The sequence below is a fragment of the Calidris pugnax genome, unplaced genomic scaffold, assembly GCF_001431845.1.
Source record: "Calidris pugnax isolate Ruff unplaced genomic scaffold, ASM143184v1 scaffold228, whole genome shotgun sequence".
Lineage (NCBI taxonomy): Eukaryota > Metazoa > Chordata > Aves > Charadriiformes > Scolopacidae > Calidris > Calidris pugnax.
In genome coordinates this window covers 1,477,666-1,499,583 of record NW_015091017.1, presented here as the reverse complement: position 1 = coordinate 1,499,583, position 21,918 = coordinate 1,477,666, and the positions used below count along the sequence as shown (strand labels likewise).

The following is a 21,918-nucleotide window of genomic DNA, read 5'->3' as shown; positions in this document are numbered from 1 at the left end:
GGTGCTGCGTGGGACATGGCTTATGGCCTGGCCATAAAAGTGCTAAGAGGGTTCCATAGTGGGACGAGGATGGAGCAGCCTGGAGGGATGCTGAGGCTGGGGGCAGACGATGCCTAGGAGAGTATTGGGAAAAGGGAAGTCATCAGCTGGGATAACCCAGCAGTGGAGGCAGGTGGGAGGCAGTGGTGCACCCTCTTCGACGTGGTTCAACCCATGCAGATGAGCTGCTGTGCTGTCCTCCCTCTCCCCCAGGTTGGGGAAATGTTTTGACACCAGATGCTGTAGGAAAATGGGAATCTTCTGTCAAAGTGGGAAGGGCTGAGCAGCCCAAGCTTGTTTTGCCCAGCACAACTGAAGGTTGGAAGCGGGGGGTAGGGTGTAGCAATGCCATCGGGTGGGTGGGAGCACCTGGGAGGAGAAAGAGTGACTTATTGTGCAGGACAGCATGCATGGGCACGAGGAAAATGGGAATAAGCTCACCATGACTGCATCCCCCAAGGGCTCCTCAGAAACCCAGACCTGTGAGGTCCCCCAATTTAAAGTAAAAAGGGCAGGAAATAAACCACCTTTCAGGTCTTGATCAGCAGAGACTCTCATGATGTTGCATGGCAGGAGCAGTAAATCTTGCTGCCCATGGTCTTCTCTTGCCATAGTTTGTCCATCTTAGGGCCTGTCTCCCTGCCAGAACAGCAGGTTCAGGTAGGTGCCACAGGGCGGGTAGCACCTATGATGCTGTGACCTTCTGAAGTCACAGTGATGGAGAAGGTTCCTGGGCTCCTGAGGGTTGTCTCTTGGTCACTTGGGGAGAGGGACAGAGCAGTTGAAAGCCTAGAGGAGTTGCAGGTTGCCTCACAGCAACACAGAGTGTGGAGGAAAAATCCCCACAAATGAATATTTATATGGATAGACATTTAGTTTGGTAGAGTTGGGGTGGGAGGGGTTTTAGGGGTTGCCTGTGCTTTTCCAAGGTCTGGGTGGAGAGCTGGCACATGAGTGAAGGACTGAGAGGAGCAAGCCTAATTTGCAGGAGCAAAGGAGATTTGGGTGAAGCTTCTCAGAGTGAGGACAATGTGGTGGGGTTGAGGAGGTCACGGGACGTTCACGGCTGGATATTTTAAAAGGTTTAGCTACCCCTTTTCTAAGAAGGAGGGAGAGGCAGTTGGCCTGGGCAGGGTGTTGTGCTGCAGGGTCTCCTGGGGCTTCTTTTCCACCTTCTCCTCACTGCTGTGATGGCAGTGGGGGTGTCTGCACCCCTCTCCCCCCACCCACACCGGTGAGGGACCCGTCCTGCTTTTGCTGAGCCCCACTTCCACCCCTCTTCCTTCCTGTCGCCACAGCTCCTCGCTCTAAAAAATCGCCGAGAGCTTCGGAAAGGAGGGTGCCAGGGGAAATTGGGGTTGGCTGGCATGCGGGTGAGGTTATTCACCCCGGGGCGGGCAGCCGCTTGCCAGCGCCGGCTTCCTTGAGCCGCACTCCTCTTCGCTCCCTGCTGCAGCCGCCGGTGTCTCCCTGAGCTCCTCTCTCCACCTTCATCCGCCGAAACCGCTTCGGAGAGGTTTTTCCGGGGTCGGGACAGGGGGGTTGCTCTCGCCGGCAGACAGCGGCAGGCTGCCGCGGCAGCCAGAAGCAGTTTGCCTCCTTCCCCCCAGCTTGACCAAAAAAAAAAAAAAAAAAAATAGGAAGGAAAGAAGGAAGGAAGGCAGGCAGCCGGGGGGACCGGAGGATGCTCGCCGCGGTCCCCAGCCGCGGGGATGCGGGGTTGCTAGGAGGCAGGTGAAGGTGAAGAGGAGAGTGCTGCGGAGGACCGCAGGCCCAGGTACCGCTGCAGCGGGGACGGGAGGGACGACCCGGGAGGGAGAGACCCTGCCTGTGCCGGCAAGCGGGCGGCCGAGCCCTGAGACCCCGGGAAGGGAGATGGGGAAAACCCTGGGGAAGCCGGGGGTGGAGGGAGGGAGCGAGCTTGGTTCTGCGGGAGGACGATGCGGGAGATGCCGGCTGGCTGGCTCGCCCCTCTGCCAGCCCGGTAGCCACGGCTGCCTGCTTGCCCTGCCGCTGCCGGTGGAGGCCCTCGGCCGTGAGTAGGGAGGGATGCAGGGCTGGCGCGGTGCGGTGAGGATGCTCATCCTCCCGCAAGGGCGAGCAGGGTGATGCTGCCCGCCGCAGAGCCGGGGGAGGCCGGGGGACCTTGGGAAGCTGCCGGGAAGGGATGGGGGAGCACCGCAGCCCGGGGCCAGGCGGGCCTGCGGGGATGCATCTGCCGCCACCGCTGCCCTTGGGATGCTTCTTGCTGGGTGTCTGCGGGGCACAGCGGTGTCCTTGGGCCACCTCCAGCCTGCGCTCTCTTTCACGGCATCCCCTGCCACGCTGGACCTTGCAGGGTGAGAGTAGAACCCTTGGCAGTGCCCCCCAAGCCAGGAGCCTGCTCTTGCCCAAGATGGACAGGAGGAAGAGGAGAAGGACGGGCACGGGGAGCCTGGTAGAGGTGAGCAGCAGGGTCTCTGATCCACCTTCCCCCTTCTTCCAGATCCGCATGTCAGACGAGAGCAGCACCGACAATGGGGAGTCAGACCCCCAGCACAGCCTGTATATGGTCTTCCTCCTCGTCCTTGTCTTCTTCATCATGGGACTGGTGGGTTTCCTTATCTGCCATGTCCTGAAGAAGAAGGGTTACCGGTGCCGGACTTTCCGGGACGAGCTCGACCCAGATAACAAAGATGTGCTGGCAGAGCTTCAGGCCAGTGAGTGCTGGGGTGATGGGGTTTCAGCGGGGGCTCAGGTGCTGCCTTTCGCTGGTGTGGACTGATGCTCCTTAAACATGCTTCTGTGATGTGGGATGGGGGTGGGAATGTTAACCATCACATGGCCCTGGGCTGGAAAAAAGGGGTGGGGTGGCAACAGCAGCACGGTGTTCCCCAGGGAATGGGAGCCTGTGGCCCAGAGAGCCCTCTGATCTGCTGGGTCTGCAGGCTGATGGTGCTGGGGAGGTGAGAACCAGCATCTGGCCCTTCCCAAAGCTGCATGATCACCAAAAGATAATTCCGATGAACAGCCAGGACCTGGTGAATCCCTGGCGCTTGAATTATAACCCATGTGCCCTACAAGAAAAGCATCCCTAGCCAGGGCACGAGCTGTCCCTCTGCCTTCCTTTGGCATTAGGAGGTCCAGCATGGTGCCAGCATGGTGTTTGCCATCAGTCCTGTGCTCTTGTAGTACTTGTTGTGTTCACACAGGCCAAAGGAACAGGGGTGTTTCCTTGGGATCCCTGCCCCACATTGGCAGGGGACCACTGGGGATTTTTCCATCACTTCAGGCCATTGTAAGCGTCTCTTGGGTAGTAGGGTTGGGAAGCCAGTGCAGCATTGAGCGTGGGTGCAAACCAGAGCACAATCCAAGCAAGCTCGGTCGTTTAGAGTTCTCATGAGTCTCTGCTGAAATGGAGAAGACACAGTCCTCTGGCTGCATCCTTGCCAAATGGTGCTACGTAACTCCTCTGGCTCCACTGTGCCACCATCAGCGTTCAGAAGGGTCAGCACCTCCCGCTGCCACTTCTTGTGCATGGGAGGGGAACGTGGCTCCCTCAGCTTGCCCGCAGATGCAGCAGGAGCTTCCAGGAATCCTTAGTTATTCTTCTCTGACTTCAATAACTTGGCTGCACATGTCATGAAGACAATGTCTGAACCTTCCAGGATTGGCTTTGCCCGCTGGAGTTGCCACAGCCCAGGGAAACATCTCTGTGGGCTTCCAGGAGTGTGGCAGCCCCTGACCATGCTTTTTGAGGCAGCTGCCAGACCACCAGACCACAACTCTGACCTGTTCACAGGACCATATAACACTGCAGACTGGGCTGAAGATCCAGCCAGCCAAGGCTCCTGCCTCTGATGGTGGCCAGAGGCAGGTTGAGGTGAATGCTAGGGATGAATACCACAACAGGCCAGAAACCGAGCCAAGTTTCCCGGGCAAACTCTTTTAAGCTTCTAACAGTGTGTAGCTCCAGGGCTTTCTCCATCAGAGATGGTTTCTACGTATTTAATAGGCCCCAGCGGGTATCTTTTCTGTGAACTTTTAGCACTCGCAGCATCCTGCACCCAGGGCCTCCAGGGCTGGACTATCCCCATCAGGAGCTTATTTCAACTTGTTTTGAAACTTTTTTGAACCTTCTTCTCACTTGTTTCACATGATGCTCCCCAGTCCTGAAGGAGCAACCCAACACCCTCCTCCCTGCACACGTTTCTTTTCCAGGGCAAGGGATCTGCTGTTCCCCAGGTGCTTCCCCGGGAGATGGGGGACACAAAGCTTCTCTGACCCCTCCATCGACGTGGCTGCTCCTGGAGAGGGACTGGCGAGCTGTCCGAATCCCAGCCCTCAGTGCCACGTTTTCTCCTTTCAGATGAAGAGGAGGAGCTGAACGAGGACACTGTGGAGAAGATTGTGAGATGCATCATCCAAAATGAAGGTAAGCATTTCCTAGGGCTGGCCCAAAGACCTGCTGGCCACTTTGGCTGACTCATTCCCTTTTTCCTCTCTTTTCAGCGAATGCAGAGGCCCTCAAAGAGATGCTGGGGGACAATGAAGGGGACATCCCAGTGGCAGTGCCCAGGTGAGAGAAGCCTATACCAACTAGTGGCTCTTGCAGAGTAAGGGAGAAGCACCCTTTGGGTGTCACCTTGCTCTGCAGACTCAGCAGCCAACCCCTTTCCAGCTTGATATAAAGCACGTTCCCAACAAGAAGTCCCGCTCTCCCTGGAGTTATGATGACTGTCACCCTACTATCAAGGGCAATAGCCCTTCCCCATTCCTGTCTCCACAGGAGGTCCCTTCCAGAGCTGCTGCTTCTCAGGGCTTACTGTAGTGAGGTTGCACCAAGTCTGGGAAGTCTTCCCCAGATAACATGATCTGTCATGTCTTTTTCCTATTGCAGCCTTTGTCCTCACCGTAACAGCCAGGATGGGGGCCCACCACATCACCACACGGTACATCTGGGCTCCACGCAGGCCCCCTGCATCCACTGCAGCAGGAGGAAGAGGCACCCACTGCATCGGCAAGGACGGTCCAAGGAAGGCAAAGGCAGGATGCATCCTGGAGAGACCACAGTCTTCTCAGTGGGCAGGTACTTAAATGAGCTTTTCCAGACATGGTCCATCTGCTCTGGTGGCCTCTTGCTCTTTCCCATTTAGGTGCCCCAGTAGTAGCTCTGCAGCAGGAATTCCCAAGGAACCAGGTGCCTCCTGCACCTGGAAATGCCTGTGGTATGTGGCAGGCTGTGACGTACTAGTGGCTTCCCTCCTCCTCTCTGGGAAGGTGACTCAAGCCTGTCCTGTCTTGCTGACTCAGTGCTGGGCAGAGCCCCAAATCCATGTTCTTTCAAAGCCTACATGCGAGCAGGGCTCTTGCTGCCCAACGGGGGCATTGACTCCAGTTTTAGGGATCTCATTAGGAAGGGGAGGAGGTGACAGCAGATCCCAGGAGCAAGTTACCAGCCACCACCTTCAGAACGAAATAGTGGCTCTGCTCCTCCAGATTGTTGCCTCCAATGATGACCGTAATTAGATGCCATGGGAGGAATACAAGAATAGGGCAGTGTACCCAATACTTCCCACAAATACTCTTCCAGTTGCCCAACTGGTCTCACCTCAAGGGACTTCCTGAGCTGCCTGTGGCCTCTGTGTAGTCAGTAACCCTTAGTGCAATCTGAAGGCTTACCCAGGTTGCCTCATTCCCCAGCAGAAAATGCGTGCACAAGACCTTTAGCAAGGTCCTTCAGGGCTCAGCTCCATACCACCAGTGGTGACCAGGGCAGGGTGCCTAGTGATATGGTTTCATGACATTTATTGTCAGTGTTAGGCTGATGGTTGGACTAGATGACCTGAAATGTCTCTCAGTGTTAGGTTGATGGTTGGATTAGATGACCTGAAATGTCATTTCCAACCTCAGCAATTGTATGATTCTATGACTCTCTAAGCAACTGCTGCTCCCTGGATGGCCACCTTGGCGAGACACAAAGCTCTGCTGTGCTCAGATCCTGCAGCAGGTCTTCATTCAGGGTCTACGTTTTGATGAAGCTCCATGCTATGGTCCAGACACACAGTCCTTTCATGGTGATGTTGAGCCAGAGCGGGCATCGGGGAGGGGGGTGGTTTTTTTTCATCATCACAACCAGAGTTTCAGCAGGAAGGTGAACTGGGGGCTGGATGGGGAGATGGTAGAGGGGACATGCTGGACCTCCCCATGCTGAAGTCCAGCTAAGATCACATCTCCTGGAGACTGACTCCTTCTGGCTTCCTCTCTGCCCGTTGCTGTCAGCTCTCCTTGGTTTAAGGGGTGGTGTTTGGTAAACCAGATCCCTGCCTATTCATGCCCAATCTCATTCCCTGGATGGTACCCAGCTCCATCCACTTCTCTGTGTCCTTTGTCCATGCTCTTCTCAGTCCCCTCTCACCTGGAGAATGTGGTCTATTTTCCTAAAGGCACTTACCCTCAAATCTTGGTTTCTTCTCTTTGTGCTTAATATCCCATGTCACGGCAGCCTTCTCCATGGGACCATCATTACATTTCTCCAAGGTTATATTTTGAAAGTTTCTGCTTCCTGAATCTCCTTGGTGCGAGGCCCAACTGCTAAGGGGCCTACGTGCCCATGAGGTACAAAACAACCTCCAATTTCTAGTTCTCATTTCCAAACTGGCCCCTTTGCTCTTTCAGATCCTGGATGACTTTTCTGGGACTGCCTTTGTTGTGTGTTCTTTACTGTGAATATCCTCATTGCACGAAGTACCTTGATTCATGATTGATCCTACATCGAAAAGCTTCTTTAACTCAGCTCTTCTGTTTCAGATCCTCAGGTCTTGTTCCTCTCTTTTTTTGGGGGTGGGGAGTAGGGGGCTAATGCTTTTATTTTGGACACAGTGGTTGAAAGTCCATCCCCTTTCCCTATTACCTACAGCTCATTGATTAAGTCTAGTCCCCAGTTGGTAGGCCCAGGCCCATTGCTGAAGGAGTGGAAAGGAGTGAGATCAGTGGAGGCTCATCAAGATCATCAGGGGCTGAGACACGTGGCATGTGAGGGAATGACGTTTATTTAGCCTGGAGAAGTCTAAGGAGGGGGATCTAATTGTTCTCTAAAACTACTCAAAGGGTTTGGGGGGTTTAGTTTAAATGAAGATGGAGCTGGACTCTTCTCAGAGGTGCCCAGGGAATGACAAGAAGCAGTGGCCACAAGTTGCAACAAGAGAAATCCAGATAACACTTAGGGAAAAAACTATCACCCTGAGAATTGTGCAGCCCCGGGACAGGACACAGAGGAGTGGAGGCATCGCCATCCTTGGAGATTTACAAAGCATGACTGGACAGGGTCCTGTGCAACCTGATTGAGAGTGGGAGGTGGCCCAGCTTGCAGCAGAAGGTTGGACGGGATACCTCCCAAGGACTTCTCCTACATAAATCACTCCACAATTCAGAGATAATCAGGGTTATGTGATCTATACTTTCATATTATTGCATGATTTACCATCTATCTTAGGGCTTTCCTCAAACCAGGTGTCAGTGGCAGAGCTCACCCATCGAAGCATCTGCGTCTGACCCTCTGTCCTTGGCCCAATCAGCCGCAGTGTGTCACATCCTATGAATCAAATGCCTCAGCGGTGCTGACCAGGCAGTCGGCCAAAGCTCTCCTGCCTTTCCCCTCATCATCCAGAGGCTGGTTACGTTCCCTCTTGTGCCCCCTCCAGTCCGAACCCTGCTGGCTCCGTTGAATCTGTTCCCAGCTCTTCCAGCTTGACATTGCTCAATGGCATTAGCAAGAAAAGATCCTGCCACTTGTGCCTCCTCCCCATCCCTCTTTGAGACTGGAACATTCTTTGGTCTTCCTGAACCACAGCGCTGGTGTCTTGTCTCCAAATATCTGGATAGACCTGAAAGGGCACATTTGCTGCTGTTTGGCCTGAGCAGTTCTGTGGGTACATTGTCCAGAGCTGGAGCATTTCTCCTCTTGACCTTTCTGATCATGAGCAACATTTCTGACTGTAGTGCTGAGGAGTCTGTACTGTCCAGACTACGACCTGGTCCTCAGTCTGGTAGTGGTCTCCTTCATCTCTAGCATCTCATCTGGCATCTGTTCTTATTCCTCGGACCTTTCTTCTCAGCTTCTTCCTTCAGAATGGCCATACCGCCATGTACTTGACCTTTGGGTCTTGCTCTTCTTTCAACCCCAGCAGTGCTTGAACTTTGCTGCTGAAATTCTATTCCGACCTGATGCTGACTTGCAGCTCAACCTCTGCAGAGCCAGGGCCATCTGCAGCTTCTCTGCGTGTGACTCAAGTGCAAGGAGAGCTGTTGCTGGGTGAGTCATGGACTCTGTGGTGGGATCAGCATTCTTTGGCTGGTGGACACCAGCTCACGATGGAAGAGATTTCCTATCTGCTGGTCCAGCAGTGGCTTGCATTGCTTATGAAGAGGAGTCACAGCATTAGTCACAATCGGGTTGCCTGCAATTCAGGCTTTGCCTACACATTACCCTTCACGAATCCCGAGGTTATGGTAGATCCCTAACTTCTCTCTTCTTCCCAGGTGCAATATTGCACCACTCTTATTATAAATACATCTTTTGTAGGTGTCAGACCAACTTCTCCAGCTGTTCTCCTGCCTACCCTGGAGCTCTGAGCTGTTACCTGGTACACAGGGGAACCTTGGTGAACCATCTAGGTACCATCCATTGCTCCAGGGGAAGGTGCACAGTGTGCTCTGGCAGATATTAACCAAACTGCTCCTCCTGCCTTGGGTCCCTGGTCCCAAATACAGGTCACTCTGCCAAAACCCTGTCCCTGCTCTCACTTAGGGTGCACTCTCTGCTGAAGGTGCTGGTTCTTGTTCCCCTGATGGCAGTCAGTCACTGGGCACAATGTCCATGCAGCTCGGCTTGGCTATCCCTTCCTCACCAGGCTCAGCCAGTTTGTGGTTCACCTTCTGAATCAACACCTGAGTCCCTGTACAAGCCCCTGTTCATCCAGGTTGTGTATCGGAGCATTTCCAAGAGCTGCAACCAATCTTGCTGCAAGGAGGACAGGCTGGTGGGGTCAGCACCAGCCAACACCTAGATCGACCTTTTCATCCTTCTCTTCCTATTTGCTTTGCCAAAAATGAAAGGGAAAATGGAGTTAAGTCAGTGAGGGCATGGCTAGAGTGGAGGTCAGTAGTGTTGAATGGGTCTGAAAGGTTGGAGATAGCACCAATCATAGAACAGTTTGGGTTGGAAGAGAGCTTAAAGATCATCTTGTTCCAGCCCCCCTGCCCTGGGCAGGGACACTTCACACTACACCAGGTTGCTCAAAGCCCCATCCAGCCTGGTCATCATCATCCAGTCGATGACAAAGAGAAGATTTGAGGCTGGGGGTGAAGACAAGCTGGAAATAATACATCCAGGGGAGGGGAGAGAAAGGATTTGATGCTTCCTGACCTCCTTTCCAGGTTTCGTGTCACACACATCGGGAAGAAGCCCACCTTCCACGAGCAGCAGGATGGTCCCCTGCCTGACGGCAGCCGAGAGCTGAGCACAGAGGAGCTGGAGCACAGCAGCGACCGCCTCCAACGGGAGCGGGCTCGCAACGGGACTGTCCCCACAGGTGGCCTGCAGAATGGAGCCGTCCAGAAAGGTGCCCAGAGCAACAAAGGTGGGGAGCAGAGCCGCACCACCACCCCGGCCCCAAATACACCGATCAGCTCTGGCACTCGTGGCAGCAGGCATTCAGGCAAGGGGTCCGGAGTGACAGGATCACTGCAGGATGCTGGCACTGGTCCTCCTGGGAGCACAAGCCGCCAGAGGAAGCTCCTAAGCCATCGGGTGCTGGGTGGGTCAAGTCCCAGCATCCCAGGAGAGCTGATGCAGGAAGGAGGCAGCATCTGCCTGGAGGAGACCGGACTGGGGTCAGCAGACGAAGTGTCGGATATTCACGGGAGCCTGAGTCTGCACGAACAGGTTGATGAGTTGGGGAGAGACGACAGCAGCAGAAGACAGCCTGGGGTGGAGGACAAAGGCCAGCAGGTAAGTTCCTCCTCTTCCTTGTCCCCAGGGTGGTCTCCTGGCCTGGAGGGCTTGGAGGGTTGTGGCACAGCACCCTGAGACCTGCTGCCGACAAAATGTACCAGCTCAAGCACGGTGGCGTGGGCTGTGCAGTGGGTACAGGCGAGACAAGGTTGACTGCGGCGTGGTGACCTGCCCTGTCCTGCCCACCTTGCTTCTGCTCACCTTTTTGGATTGCATTTTCCCATCTCTTTTCTAACATCTGGGCACGTAGAGCCACTGTGACAGTTCCCCCCTGTGGGGGAAAAGGCAGGTCACTGCTTGAACCTGCTGCCAGCTGCCACTTGGGCAACAGATGACTCCTCCTTAGTGGTTGGGCTCTTTGGGGACATCCATTGGGATCACTTTTGCTTGACCTGGGTGAGCTCTGCTGCTGCCTGTAGCTTGGTCTCTCCAAAACTGTGCCCTCACTGCAGTGGTGGGGCTCAACATGGCTGGCAACGTACAGGCTGGGGCAGATGTCTCCAGGAGCTCCTCTTGCCTTGAAGTCTAGGACATGGTGAAGCCAACCGGTCACTTCTTGGCTGTTCTCCCCCACTCCAGAGGGGGTGGCTGTGCTCAGAGAGGAGGGCAGCCCACCCTGGCTGGAGCTCCCAGCACCCTGGTATCTCCCAGCCTTCCCATCCAACCACCTTGGTGGAGGTGCTGGAGACCTCCAAAGCAGCACTGGTGAGGACACCATTTGCTTGGCCATCGATGGCCCCTGATTTGGGGGATTTGCTCCCTGCCACTGCCTCCATGCTCTTCCCACTGAGCAAATGATGCTGTTGGTGGTAGACACCCAACATGGCCACTCACTCACACGTTCACCCATGGTTCTGCAGTTGGGGAAAGATAATTTTCGTGGCAGGGGGCTGCGGAAGGCACCTGGTGCAATGTCACCCCACCGGGGCTGCCTCCATCGAGCAGCCCCGAGAGGTGGCCTCAGCTCACCCCACAAAACCAGCACCAGGGCACAAGTGGCAAAGTCTTTGGAAGGAAAAAGGAAGCAAACCCCCATGTAAAAACCCTGGCATGCTTCAAAACCAGGGACATTCCCTGGGGCTGGCTCTGCTGGAGCTCCATGGGCCACCCATGGCATGTCCCAGCAGCCCTTGGCAGAGACATGGGATGGGGAAGGACTCATTCAGCATGGGAGAGCCTGGGGAAAGGTGCCCGGCTGAATATACGCTACAGAAAAAGCAGGAACCTGCTGTGTTTATTGTTTACCTCTTTGCTTTCTGGTGGCCGGGCTGGAGGTTTTTAGCCTCTTCGTGGAGAAGGGAAGCCCATGGAGGCCATGAAGTACAGAACAATGAGCTGTAGCCCTTCTCCAGAGACTTGGAGAGGTGGTGACAGGTTCTCCTTCCTCCCATGACCCACCACGCCTTGGGCGATGGCTGTGGTCCCTCTGATCACTGGGGGAGCAGTAACCCACAGGGCGAGCCCAGGGGCATGGTGATTTTTCTTATCTTTGACTGTCCTCTCTGTGGTGCCCAGCTCTTGCCTGAGACCCAGCACGAGGCATTGGTGTGCTCCACAACATGGGGTCCCAGGACAACGGTGATGGGACCTCACTGGGATGTTTGTCAGCAAGCCCTGGCACCACTTGGACTCTCCCTCATCCCCTGTGTCCCAGATGGGGCCACCACCTGCTGCTCCACATGTCCACATGAAGGGCAGAGAGATGGGGCTTGGGCTGTAGTCACCTCCTGGAGCCTCAGCAGGGTTCTGCCTGCTGGCCCATGGGTCACTGCTATGGCCAATGGAGACCTGACCCCCCACCCCAGCCTCAGGCTCCTGCAAGACCGCTGACATTCACATCCCTCCTCCATCCCACAGGAGCCCAGCACAGTGACACAGGACCGAGGAGCAACTGTGTGACGTGAGTGCTTGTCCCCAGCCCCTAGGGCCATGTCTGGGGTGGGGGGTAGAAGACGCTGGTGGTATTCCTGCCCTAGTGGGTCACAGCCTGGAGGTGGAGAGAGGGAGAACCTCTTCTCCAAGAAGGTCAGTTCCCAACACATCAGGTCCCGCACAGGCAGGTCCTCTTGCCCACATGCAAGTGGGAAGTCATAGAATCATAGAATCATAGAATGGTTTGGGTTGGAAGGGACCTTAAAGATCATCTAGTTCCAACCCCCCTGCCATGGGCAGGGACACCTCCCACTAGACCAGGTTGCTCAAGGCCCCATCCAGCCTGGCCTTGAACACCTCCAGGGATGGGGCATCCACGACCTCCCTGGGCAACCTGTTCTAGTGCCTCACCACCCCCACTTTGAATAATTTCTTCCTAGTATCTAACCTAGATCTCCCCTCCACCAGCTTAAAACCATTGCCCCTTGTCCTGTCGCTACTCTTCTTTGTAAAGAGTCCCTCTCCGGCTCTTCTGTAGGCTCCTTTCAGGTACTGAAAGGCCGTTATAAGGTCTCCCCGGAGCCTTCTCTTCTCCAGGCTGAACAACCCCAGCTCTCTCAGCCTGTCTCCATAGGAGAGGTGCTCCATCCCTCTGATCATCCTCGTCATTGGGCAACCATTCCAGCTCCAGGCAGACAGGGGTTTTTGGCTGGTGGGGGGATGCCCCGCAGCTGTGGGGACGAGCTCCATCCTGCCCTTTCCTCCCTGCAGCTCCTCTCCGCTCCTGGCTGGAGCGTGGACGTGGAGATGCGTGGCCCCCCCCCGGCTCCCTATGCTGGGCTGGGGGCTCTGCTGTGGGGGGGACCTGTGGGGCAGCCGGCCCCGGGCGAGCAGCTACGCGCTTGGCATGGCCGGAGCGACGCGCCGACGTTACAGACAACCACGCTCGGCGCCAGACCTCATCCCATTGGCAATAGGTACCTGACCCCCACCCACCGCACCCGCCCTGGAGACCCCCCCACCCTGAGGGCACTGGGGGAAGGATGCATCAGCGGGGCAGGGATGGAGGCAGCGGATCAAGTGTCCCCCCCCAGCCCCCCGGGGTGGGGGGCAGCACCCCCCAACCCAGCCGGCACGTTCACCGCAGAGCACAGCCCCCCCTGCAGAATGGTCACAGGCACAAATCCTGCACCAGCGACGGACCCTGCGGGTCCCCAAGGAGATGCTGGCGGAGAGAGGAACCTCCAGCCCCGGCCTGTCGTGGGAGGGGACGGAGCCTGGTCCTTGGGGGGGCAGGATGACACCCCCCAGCCGGGCCAGTGGGCAACCCCGGTCGGTGCCCATGGCCAGCTTTGGTGTGTAACCGCACTGTACATAGACAAGCTAAAAACCATTAAAGCTGCTGAACCCCTGGGCAGAGTCAACTGGCTTTATTGGGGCACAGCCCCCCATCTGCCTGTTGGAAGATGCTGGGGATCTGGGGGAAGGAGGGCCCTGGAGCTGAGCCCCCCCAAGGAACCAGGGCTGCACTGGGAGGGGGCAGAAGAGGCAGAGAAAAGAGCTGGGACCCGGCTGTGGCACTGGACACCCCCATAAAGGGGCTACTGGGGTGCCCCATGCTGTGTAGGGATGCAGGACCACCCCTCAGGGCTGGATGTGGCCCCCCCCTGCCCCCGCAAAACCAGCTCGGGGCACTGGGCATGGCCAGCCCTGCCACAGGGACAGTAGCCCAGGGTGGCTCGCTCTGGCCAAGCTTTTTAGGGAGCAGGGAGGGACATGGGGGACCCACATGGTCAGCTGAAGTGGAGGTCGGGGTCAGGCTCGGGGGCTCTGCCGGGTGGCGGGGGGGGCGCACGGAGCTGCGGAGAGAAAAGAGGAGATGCTGCACCCACAGGCCGAGGCTGCTCGCCCCCCTCCAGGCCCTCCCCAAAGCCCAGGGGTGGCACCGTGCCATCAACCCCTGTTATAGGGGGGGACTTGGGGGCAGGTTTAGGTGGGGGGCACAACATCGCTGCAATGGGGCTTACCGGCCGGAGGCGAGTGGCTGCCAGGTCTGGAGAGCTCTGCCCACTGCCCGCGCCATCCTGCCGGCAACCTGGAAGGGCTCGGGTGGTTCAGCCCAGCTCTTTGCATGCCCCCTTCCCCCAGCTTCTTTCCCAGTTCCCCCCCTCACCCCCCAAAAGCCCGGCACCCACCTCCTAGCGGCGTTTCGGGAGAGGGGCTGGGGGCCAGGCTGACCCCGGGCACAAGGCCAGGAGGGGAGAAGGGTGGTGGGGACGGTGATGGCAGCTCCTGCAAAGACAGAGCCAAGAAGGGTGGGAAGTGCCCAAGGAGGGTGCCACCCCATGTCACAAGATGGGGGGCTGCCCCACACTGAGGGTATGTGGTGACCCCCTCCTGCCACCCACCTGCTCGGCTGCCTCCCGGCCCCCCGTCAGCTCCTCCACCACCAGGGAGGGGAAGACGCCAACGCGGCCATCGAAGTCTCCTGTCCAGAAGCCATCGTCCACTTCGCCGGGGGCGCGGGGCAGCACCCGGATGATGGCCCCCTCGGGGAAGCTCAGCTCCTCAGGGCTCTGTCCCTCGTAGTCGTACAGGGCTCGCACTAGCCAGGCTGTGGGGAGCATGGGGCAGAGGGCTCAGCATCCCCCAGGCACCAGCCCGGCACATCTGTCCCCCTCCCTAGGGGAGGTGACACCCCGGCACCCACCTCCGGGCTCCAGCACCAGCTCCGCAGCCATGATGCTGGAGAGCTGGCGGTGCAGGGCAGAGGGTCCTGGGGGGCCAGCCCCGGCCCCCTGCTCGCCCCCCAGGGACAGTAGGTACTTCTCGGGGACGTAGCCGACCTGGCCCGCCTTGTTCCGAGCCTGAAGGGACAGAAAACACAAGATTGTCCCAGCCCTCGGGGGCAGAGACAGTCCTGGGGACCTGTGTGTCCCCCAATATGGGGCGGGGGGCTCAGCCTGCTCCCACCTTCACCCACTCCTCCGCATCACCGTCCTCGATGACCTCCAGCTCCTCACCCTGGGCGATGGAGAGCTCGTCCGCCCGGCAGCCCTGCGGGGGACAAGGGGACAAGGTGACAGGGAAGCCCTGGGTACCCCTGGACAGGGGTGCTGGCCCTGGGCAAGCAGGGCGAGGGACAGGCAGCCATGGCCCTACCTGGTACCCAAAGATGACCCGGCAGGTGTAGGGGTAGGTGCGGGCAGTGGGGCCAGGCTCGTTGTCCTCATCTGGCTCGTCACTGTCCTCGTAGTCATCGAACTCAGCCGGATCCAGTCCTGTGGGGGTCTCCTCACCCGCCCCCACCATGGCCCCTGCCAGCCACGTGTCCACGTCCAGCCCCGCTGCCCGCAGCAGGGCCAGCCGTGCCTCTGCCTTCACCCGGCTGACCTGGGACACACACACACATCGTCATGGTCTACAGGGCACACTTATGGGGTGAGGGGACAGCCCAGAAAGCCCTGTTGCCCCTGGTCCCCAACGTAGTTGCCACAGTGGCAAAGCATCCCCTTGGCCACATCCCCAGCCATCCCACCTCCCCATCCCTGGTGTCCCCCTCCCCTTGGGGGGCGGTGACAGACCTCGAGGCCACCCCAAGCCTCCCACCTGGGGCGGTACCCACCTCCGCCTTCCGGATGTTCTCCCTGGCTTCTTCCATCCGCCGCTCCAAGGCGGCCACCTCCACCTCTGGGACCTGCTGCCTCCTGGCCTCCAGCCACCGCAGCACCTGGGTGGGCACCCGCAGGTCAGTGGGGTGGTGGGAGCCGTTGTGGGGAGCATGGAAAGCCCCTCCTGTCCCCATCCCGTGCTCCAAGGGGAATGGCAGCACCTACCTCTTCTCCGTGTGCCTTGTTTTTGTGGTCCCGGGCCACCCGGGTGGCCCAGCGCCGTGCTTCCTTCTCCAGGCTGGCCCCATCATCTCCTGGAGGCAGAAGGGACACCTAGGCAAGGACAAGGTGGCTGAGAAGGGGGTGGCTGTGGGGATCCCCCCTCCGTAACATCCCACCACCACCACCTACCTCCTCCACCCCAGCAAGCTGGAAGTGCTGCTCGGGGGCCAGGGAGAAGGCAGGGTGGTCCTGCAGGAAGAGCAGGAGGTCCTGCTCCCGGCAGACCTGTAGGAGGGGAGGGATGTGAGGCTGGGGGTGGGCGGGGAGGACTCATCTGTACCCTCCTGTCCCCCCCAGCTCTCAGGACGGGTGCCATTACCCGCATGGACGCCTCTGCAACGCCCTGGAACCAGTCCCGGGTGGCCCGGCAGGTCTCCACCTCTGTCCTACTGGCCATCGACAAGTGCTCCCGCAGCCGCTCGTAGAGGTCACCGTCCAGTGCCTGGGGAGAAACGGGTGGGACAACGGGTGGGAACCTCTCCCCCAGCTCTGCCTGCATCCCTGACCCCCCAGGGTACCAGCCTTGTTCCTCCGCTGGTGCAACCTGCCTTCCTGCACGCCCCGGCAGCGTCACCAGGGAGATGCCTCCTGTGGTGGAGACACGAGGGGGTCCCAGTCCTACCTGGATGGCAGCAGGCAGCTCCACCCGCTGGTAATGCTCCAGGTGGGCAGTGGCGGACACCAGGGCGAAGCCGTACTCGTTCTGCACCCCAGCGAGCTGCCTCGAGTGCTCAGCCAGCCGTGCTGAGAACTAGGGGGGGATGGCGGGGCTTGGCGATGGGGTGGTGGCCACCACCGCATGTCCCCCTGCATCCTTGTGCTGGGGGACCCTGCCTCCCTCCGCCCCCCGACGCTGCTGACCTTGGCACTGAGTTTTTGCAGGCTGGCCTTGGTGTGAAATATCCTCCGGTCGCTCTTCCGGAGCCTTTGGGGAGGTTGGGGAGTGAGGTGAGACCACCCTGTGACCACGACAGTGTGTGTCCCCCCACCTCCCCAGCACTCACCGAGCCTCCACGTCGGCCGCCTTGTCCTTGGCCACCTCGCTGCTCCGCTGGAGGTGGGTGAACTGCTTCTTTGCCTTGTCCAGCTCCTTCACCGTCTCCAGCAACTCCGCCTGCGCCTTCTGCAGCCGCTCGATGCCCTGTGGGGACCGTCATCCATGGGGTGACAGCTGTCCCCGCCACCCCAGGCACAGGGGACATGTCCTTGTCCCCCCCAGTACCTTCTTGAGCATCCTCTCCTTGGAGAGCCGGGCGGTCCGGGCGGCCTCCGCAGCGAGGGCACGGTAGGTCTCCGAGGCGGTGACACGAACCTGCCCCGCGTGCGCGGTCCCCTCGATGACACCCTTCCAGACCGCGACTGCGCTCCTGGGGGGGAGTTAAAAGACAGGGCAGAGTGCTCTCTTGCCTCCCTTTCAGCTTTTGGGGACGCTGGTAGGACAGCCAGCATCCCCCAGCCCCTGCTGTCCCCTCCCAGGGTACCACCACATCCTTGGGGACATCCCACCCCAGGCTGCATCTCCAGGACACCCAAATCCTGCCTAGAATTAGGCATCTCCCAGCTGGGGGGCCATGGATGGGTGCAGCCAGCCCTCCATCCCCACCCCTGTCCCCAGCCCACCTCGAGTCACAGGTGTCTCCACGGCCCCGCTGCCAGTCTCTCTTCACAAACTGGCTCGCCAGCCTCTGCAGCGCCTGCGGACAGACCCCCCCCTCCATCACTGGTGCTCCCCAATCCTGCCGGGCACCCCAGCACCTGCCATCCCACTCTGGGGATAAAACTGGGCTCCCCCACCCCGGCTCCCAACCCCACAGATGTCCCCAGAGCAGGGGACACACACACACACCACAGTGGCTTGGTGTCAGAAGGGACCCCATCATGCTCCCCACGCAAAAACCTTCTTGGGGACCAGCCAGCACCACGAGAAGACCCCTCCCCACTGCACGTTTTGGGACAGAGGACCAGCAAGGGGACAGCAGCGAGGGACACCACCTGTGGGAGCAGAGTAGAAGAGCCCCCAGCAAAGCCAAGCACAGCAAGACCCCAACCCTGGGGGGACAGTCCCCTCCCCAGCTTGGGGGGGGCAAAAAAGAGCAGGGTGGCACGGTGCCTGACTGCAGGATGGGGGGACACCTCTCTGCTGCAGGGTGTCCCCAGGGGATGCTGTGGGGCTGTCTCACGGAGCCAAACCAGGCTCTGACATTTAAGAGCAGAGCTCTGCCATGACCCAGCAGACAGCGGAGCTCCGCCGTTTCCTGTCCTCCAGCAAGATTTTCCCTCTGGGCACCTGAGGTTTGGGCCACGCTGTCCTCAGCAAAGCCCCGCAGCGGGTCACCTAAGGCGGATGGTCCCCCCTGGCTGAGGGACAATGCTGAGCCCACCCACCACTGCCCGCTGTGCCCCACACGGAGCAGTCAAGATCCACTTTGCTCGGAGAATTTCCAACACTGCCCATGCCCCTTTTCGGGCCATGCCCTGCTCCAGAACACCCCGTGAGGGAAGGATGGGGCTCGGTGCTCGTGGCCACCAGCCATCGGCTCCTGACTTCCCAGGCCATTGGTCCTGAAACCAGTGGCACCTCCTTACCTGCCCATACTCCCGGTCGATGGCGGCCCTCTGCTTGCTGTAGGACCTGTGGGGAGAGGGGATGCAGGCCAGGCACGGACCCACGCAGGGATACAGGGATGGGCCACCCCTGCCGTCACCCCACAGCCACCACCCCGCACAGGGATGTCGCCATCTGGCCACCCCGGTGGGGTGATGGAGTCCACGACCTCCACGCGGCAGTCTCAAGGTGAGGTATGCCTGGCAGGCTGGCCCCGGCCCCACGCGTGGGATGAGCTGGCCGGTCTCAGCTCCCGGTGGGGGAGGACACACGACACGGGGGGACACGACACGGGGGGACCCTACCTGATGTCCTCCAGCAGCTCGGTGTCCCGCTGCTGCTTGCTCTGCAGGCCCGAGAGCTGCTCGAGGAGGTGGACCCGCACCTCCTGGGTGAGCTTCACCTGCGGGACGGCACCACCGCTCAGCTCCCGGGGACCGGCTGCCGACCCCGGCCGGGCCGGGATGCGGGGGGTGCCCGCTGCCCCCGGTACCGGTCCCCGTTGCCCCCCCCACCTCCCCGTGTGCCACTGCAGGTACCGGTGGCCACCGCCCCGCCGCGGCCACGCTTCCCCATCCCACTCCAGGTCCCCCGGGGGCGACTCCCGCTGCAGGACCTCCGCCGGCACCGACGGAGGACCCCGGCCCCGAGACCCCGGCCCGGTGCCTCCTGGTCCCTGCGCTCACCTTGCGCGGCGGCGGCTGCATCGCTGCGCTCCCCCCGGCACCGCTCCCGGTCGCCGGTCCCCGGTCGCCGGTCCCCGATCGCCGGTCCCCGATCCCCGGTCGCCACCGCCGCCGGCGTGTGCGGAGCCCGGAACTGCCGGGCCCGGCCCGGCCCCGCCCACTCCAGGGACACGCCCACCCTTCCATAAGCCACGCCTCCTCAAAAGCCACGCCCCGTTTCGTAGGCCAGCCCCGCCCACCGCCGCGCCCCCCCGCGCGCCCCCTGGTGGTCAGTTCGGCAATTGCCGCTGGAGCGCGGGGAGGGCGCGAAAGAGGGGGGACACGAAGGAACAGGGACATGGGGACACGAAGGAATAGGGACATGGGGACACGAGGACATGGGGAGATGGGGACACGGGGACATGAGGAGTTGGGGACAAAACATACGGTCAGGAGGGACACAGGGACAGGGGGAGGCAGGGAGATGGGGGACACAGGGATACATGGACAGGAGGGACACGGGGACAAGGGGACACGGGGGTATGGGGAAACGGGGACACAGGGACATGGGGAGATGGGGACACGGGGACACAGGGACATATGGTCAGGGGGACACGGGGACAAGGGGACATGGGGGTATGGGGAAATGGGGACACAGGGACATATGGTCAGGGGGACACGGGGACATGGGGAGATGGGGACACGGGGACACAGGGACATGGGGATATTGGGACACGGGGACATAGGGAGATGAGGAGTTGGGGGCACAAAAACATACAGTCAGGAGGGACACAGGGACAAGGGGAGGCAGGGAGATGGGGGACACAGGGATACATGGACAGGAGGGACACGGGGACATGGGGGTATGGAGAAACGGGGACACAGGGACATACAGTCAGGGGGACATGGGGACATGGGGATATTGGGACACGGGGAGATGGGGACACAGTGAGATGGGCACATGGGGACATAGGAATATGGGGGCATAGGGACAGGGGGACGCAGGGGACACGGGGAGATGGAGACATGGGGGCATGGGGAGACAAAGACATGGGGAAATGGGGACACAGGGGGATGGGAAGACAGGACAGGGACAGGGGGATAAGGGGGACACGGGAACACAAGGAGACAGGGACATGGGGAGATGGAGTGATGGGGAGCACTGGGGCCCATGTCCTTGGGCAGGGGGACGTGGGGACAGGGGGAGTGCTGGGGCATGGGAACACCAGGAACACGGGGGACCAAGTCCTTGTGCATAAGGACACCCTGGGACACGGTGACATGCGGGGTGCCAGGGCACAGAGAGATGTGAGGGGCACTGGTCCTGGGATGTGGTGACACGTGGGGCCTCAGCCCCCAGGCAAAGGGACATGTGGGGTCACACATCACAGAATCACAGAATCACAGAATCTTCTAGGTTGGAAGGGACCTTAAAGATCATCTTGTCCAACCGTCAACCTAACTGACAAAAATAGACACCCGCACAACAAACAAGGAGCATCATCACTAAACCAGACCTCCCAGCACTACATCAACCCGGCTTTTGAACACCTCCAGGGATGGGGCCTCAACCACCTCCCTGGGCAGCCCATTCCAATGCCTGAGAACCCTTTCAGTGAAAAAATTTTTCCTAATCTCCAGCCTGAACCTCCCCTGGTGTAACTTGAGGCCATTTCCTCTTGTCCTGTCGCCTGTGACTTGAGAAAAGAGACCGACCCCCACCTCTCTACACCCTCCTTTCAGGGAGTTGTAGAGAGCAATAAGGTCTCCCCTCAGCCTCCTCTTCTCCAGGCTGAACACCCCCAGCTCCCTCAGCCTCTCCTCATCAGACTTATTCTCCAGACCCCTCACCAGCTTTGTTGCCCTTCTCTGGACCCGCTCCAGCACCTCAATGTCTTTTTTATGGTAGGGGGCCCAAAACTGGACACAGTACTCAAGGTGAGGCCTCACCAGTGCCGAGTACAGGGGGACAATCACCTCTCGGGCCCTACTCGCCACGCTGTTCCTGACACAGGCCAGGATGCTGTTGGCTTTCTTGGCCACCTGGGCACACTGCTGGCTCCTGTTCAGCCGACAGTCCACCAACACCCCCAGGTCCTTTTCTGCCTGGCAGCTCTCCAGCCACTCTGCCCCCAAAATCACATGGAGGATGCAGAGCCTCTGGCTTGGCAGGACCCTGCCATGGGGACACGGGTGTAGGGCTGAGCAGTGGGGGGCACCTGGAACTACGAGAGCTCCCCAGCCAGTCCTTGCCCCACCTGTGCCCTGGTCCCCCTCTCTCCCTCCCATCCCCTTCAGCTCTCACTTCTCTTTCTGTCCCTCTTTTTCTCTGTCCGTGGGTCCTGCAGAGCTCATGGCTCTCCCCACTGTCCCCTTTGTTCCCTTTTTGCTCTTTCCCTGACATTTTTGGGCTCAGCTGCACATGTCCTTCTTTCCTCATGTGCGTGTCGATGCACAAGGCTGGGGCTGTGTCACTGTGCCTGTTATTCCCCCCCCCCCAGCACCTCTGACGCAGGAGGGAGCTGGGAAAATGGATTGGGGGCCACTCAACACCCACTTGGGTGGCAGGAAGGGGACAAGAGAGTGGGACAATGCAGGGCGGCCCTATCTACAGGGTGACATTGGCTTGTCCAGTCTGATTGAGGTGACCATCAGTGGGGATGTCCAGTCCCAGGGTTGGGTGCCCTGTGACTTGGGGGGCTGCAATGGGGCAGGGGCCCATGTCACAGGGCTGGGAGCCAGATGCCTTCTTTCTGCCCCACATTTAGGATGTATGGCTCCACCTTCACGTTGTGGTTCAAAACTGTCATTCAATGTTGGCCTTACGTCTGCTTCCTCCTCCCTAGTGCA

At 59.4% G+C, this 21,918-nt stretch overlaps 2 protein-coding genes across 2 annotated transcripts; one reads left to right on the top strand and one right to left on the bottom strand.

The window, feature by feature from the left end:
- The first annotated feature begins 1,684 nt into the window (after nt 1-1,684).
- Nucleotides 1,685-12,937, top strand: RELL2 (RELT-like 2). Its single transcript, XM_014955786.1, has 8 exons — nt 1,685-1,816; nt 2,525-2,738; nt 4,388-4,453; nt 4,531-4,597; nt 4,919-5,107; nt 9,457-10,030; nt 11,891-11,933; nt 12,677-12,937. The coding sequence occupies exons 2-7, from the start codon at nt 2,531-2,533 to the stop codon at nt 11,930-11,932; spliced, it is 1,146 nt and encodes a 381-aa protein (XP_014811272.1). The 5' UTR covers nt 1,685-1,816; nt 2,525-2,530; the 3' UTR covers nt 11,933; nt 12,677-12,937.
- A 410-nt stretch (nt 12,938-13,347) lies between these two features.
- Nucleotides 13,348-19,177, bottom strand: FCHSD1 (FCH and double SH3 domains 1). Its single transcript, XM_014955785.1, has 19 exons — nt 19,090-19,177; nt 18,709-18,806; nt 18,385-18,430; nt 17,419-17,492; nt 17,021-17,165; nt 16,803-16,939; nt 16,660-16,723; nt 16,421-16,549; nt 16,118-16,240; nt 15,928-16,023; nt 15,742-15,849; nt 15,531-15,635; nt 15,068-15,298; nt 14,879-14,962; nt 14,616-14,772; nt 14,314-14,519; nt 14,101-14,197; nt 13,933-14,000; nt 13,348-13,764 (listed from the first exon to the last, which is right to left on the bottom strand). Exons 1-19 carry the CDS (start codon nt 19,108-19,110, stop codon nt 13,699-13,701), a joined length of 2,055 nt encoding a protein of 684 aa, XP_014811271.1. The 5' UTR covers nt 19,111-19,177; the 3' UTR covers nt 13,348-13,698.
- Between the last annotated feature and the right edge of the window lie 2,741 nt (nt 19,178-21,918).

What these genes read in the sequence shown, in the direction of transcription:
- RELL2 (XM_014955786.1), top strand. Translation starts at nt 2,531, where the DNA reads ATGTCAGACGAGAGCAGCACCGACAATGGGGAGTCAGACCCCCAGCAC. An exon ending in ATCCCAGTGGCAGTGCCCAG is followed by an intron (nt 4,598 to 4,918) that starts GTGAGAGAAGCC and finishes TTCCTATTGCAG; the next exon opens with CCTTTGTCCTCACCGTAACA. An exon ending in TGGAGGACAAAGGCCAGCAG is followed by an intron (nt 10,031 to 11,890) that starts GTAAGTTCCTCC and finishes TCCATCCCACAG; the next exon opens with GAGCCCAGCACAGTGACACA.
- FCHSD1 (XM_014955785.1), bottom strand. Translation starts at nt 19,110, where the DNA reads ATGCAGCCGCCGCCGCGCAAG. An exon ending in GAGCTGCTGGAGGACATCAG is followed by an intron (nt 18,431 to 18,708) that starts GTAGGGTCCCCC and finishes CTCTCCCCACAG; the next exon opens with GTCCTACAGCAAGCAGAGGG. An exon ending in AGGAGAGGATGCTCAAGAAG is followed by an intron (nt 16,940 to 17,020) that starts GTACTGGGGGGG and finishes CGGTCCCCACAG; the next exon opens with GGCATCGAGCGGCTGCAGAA.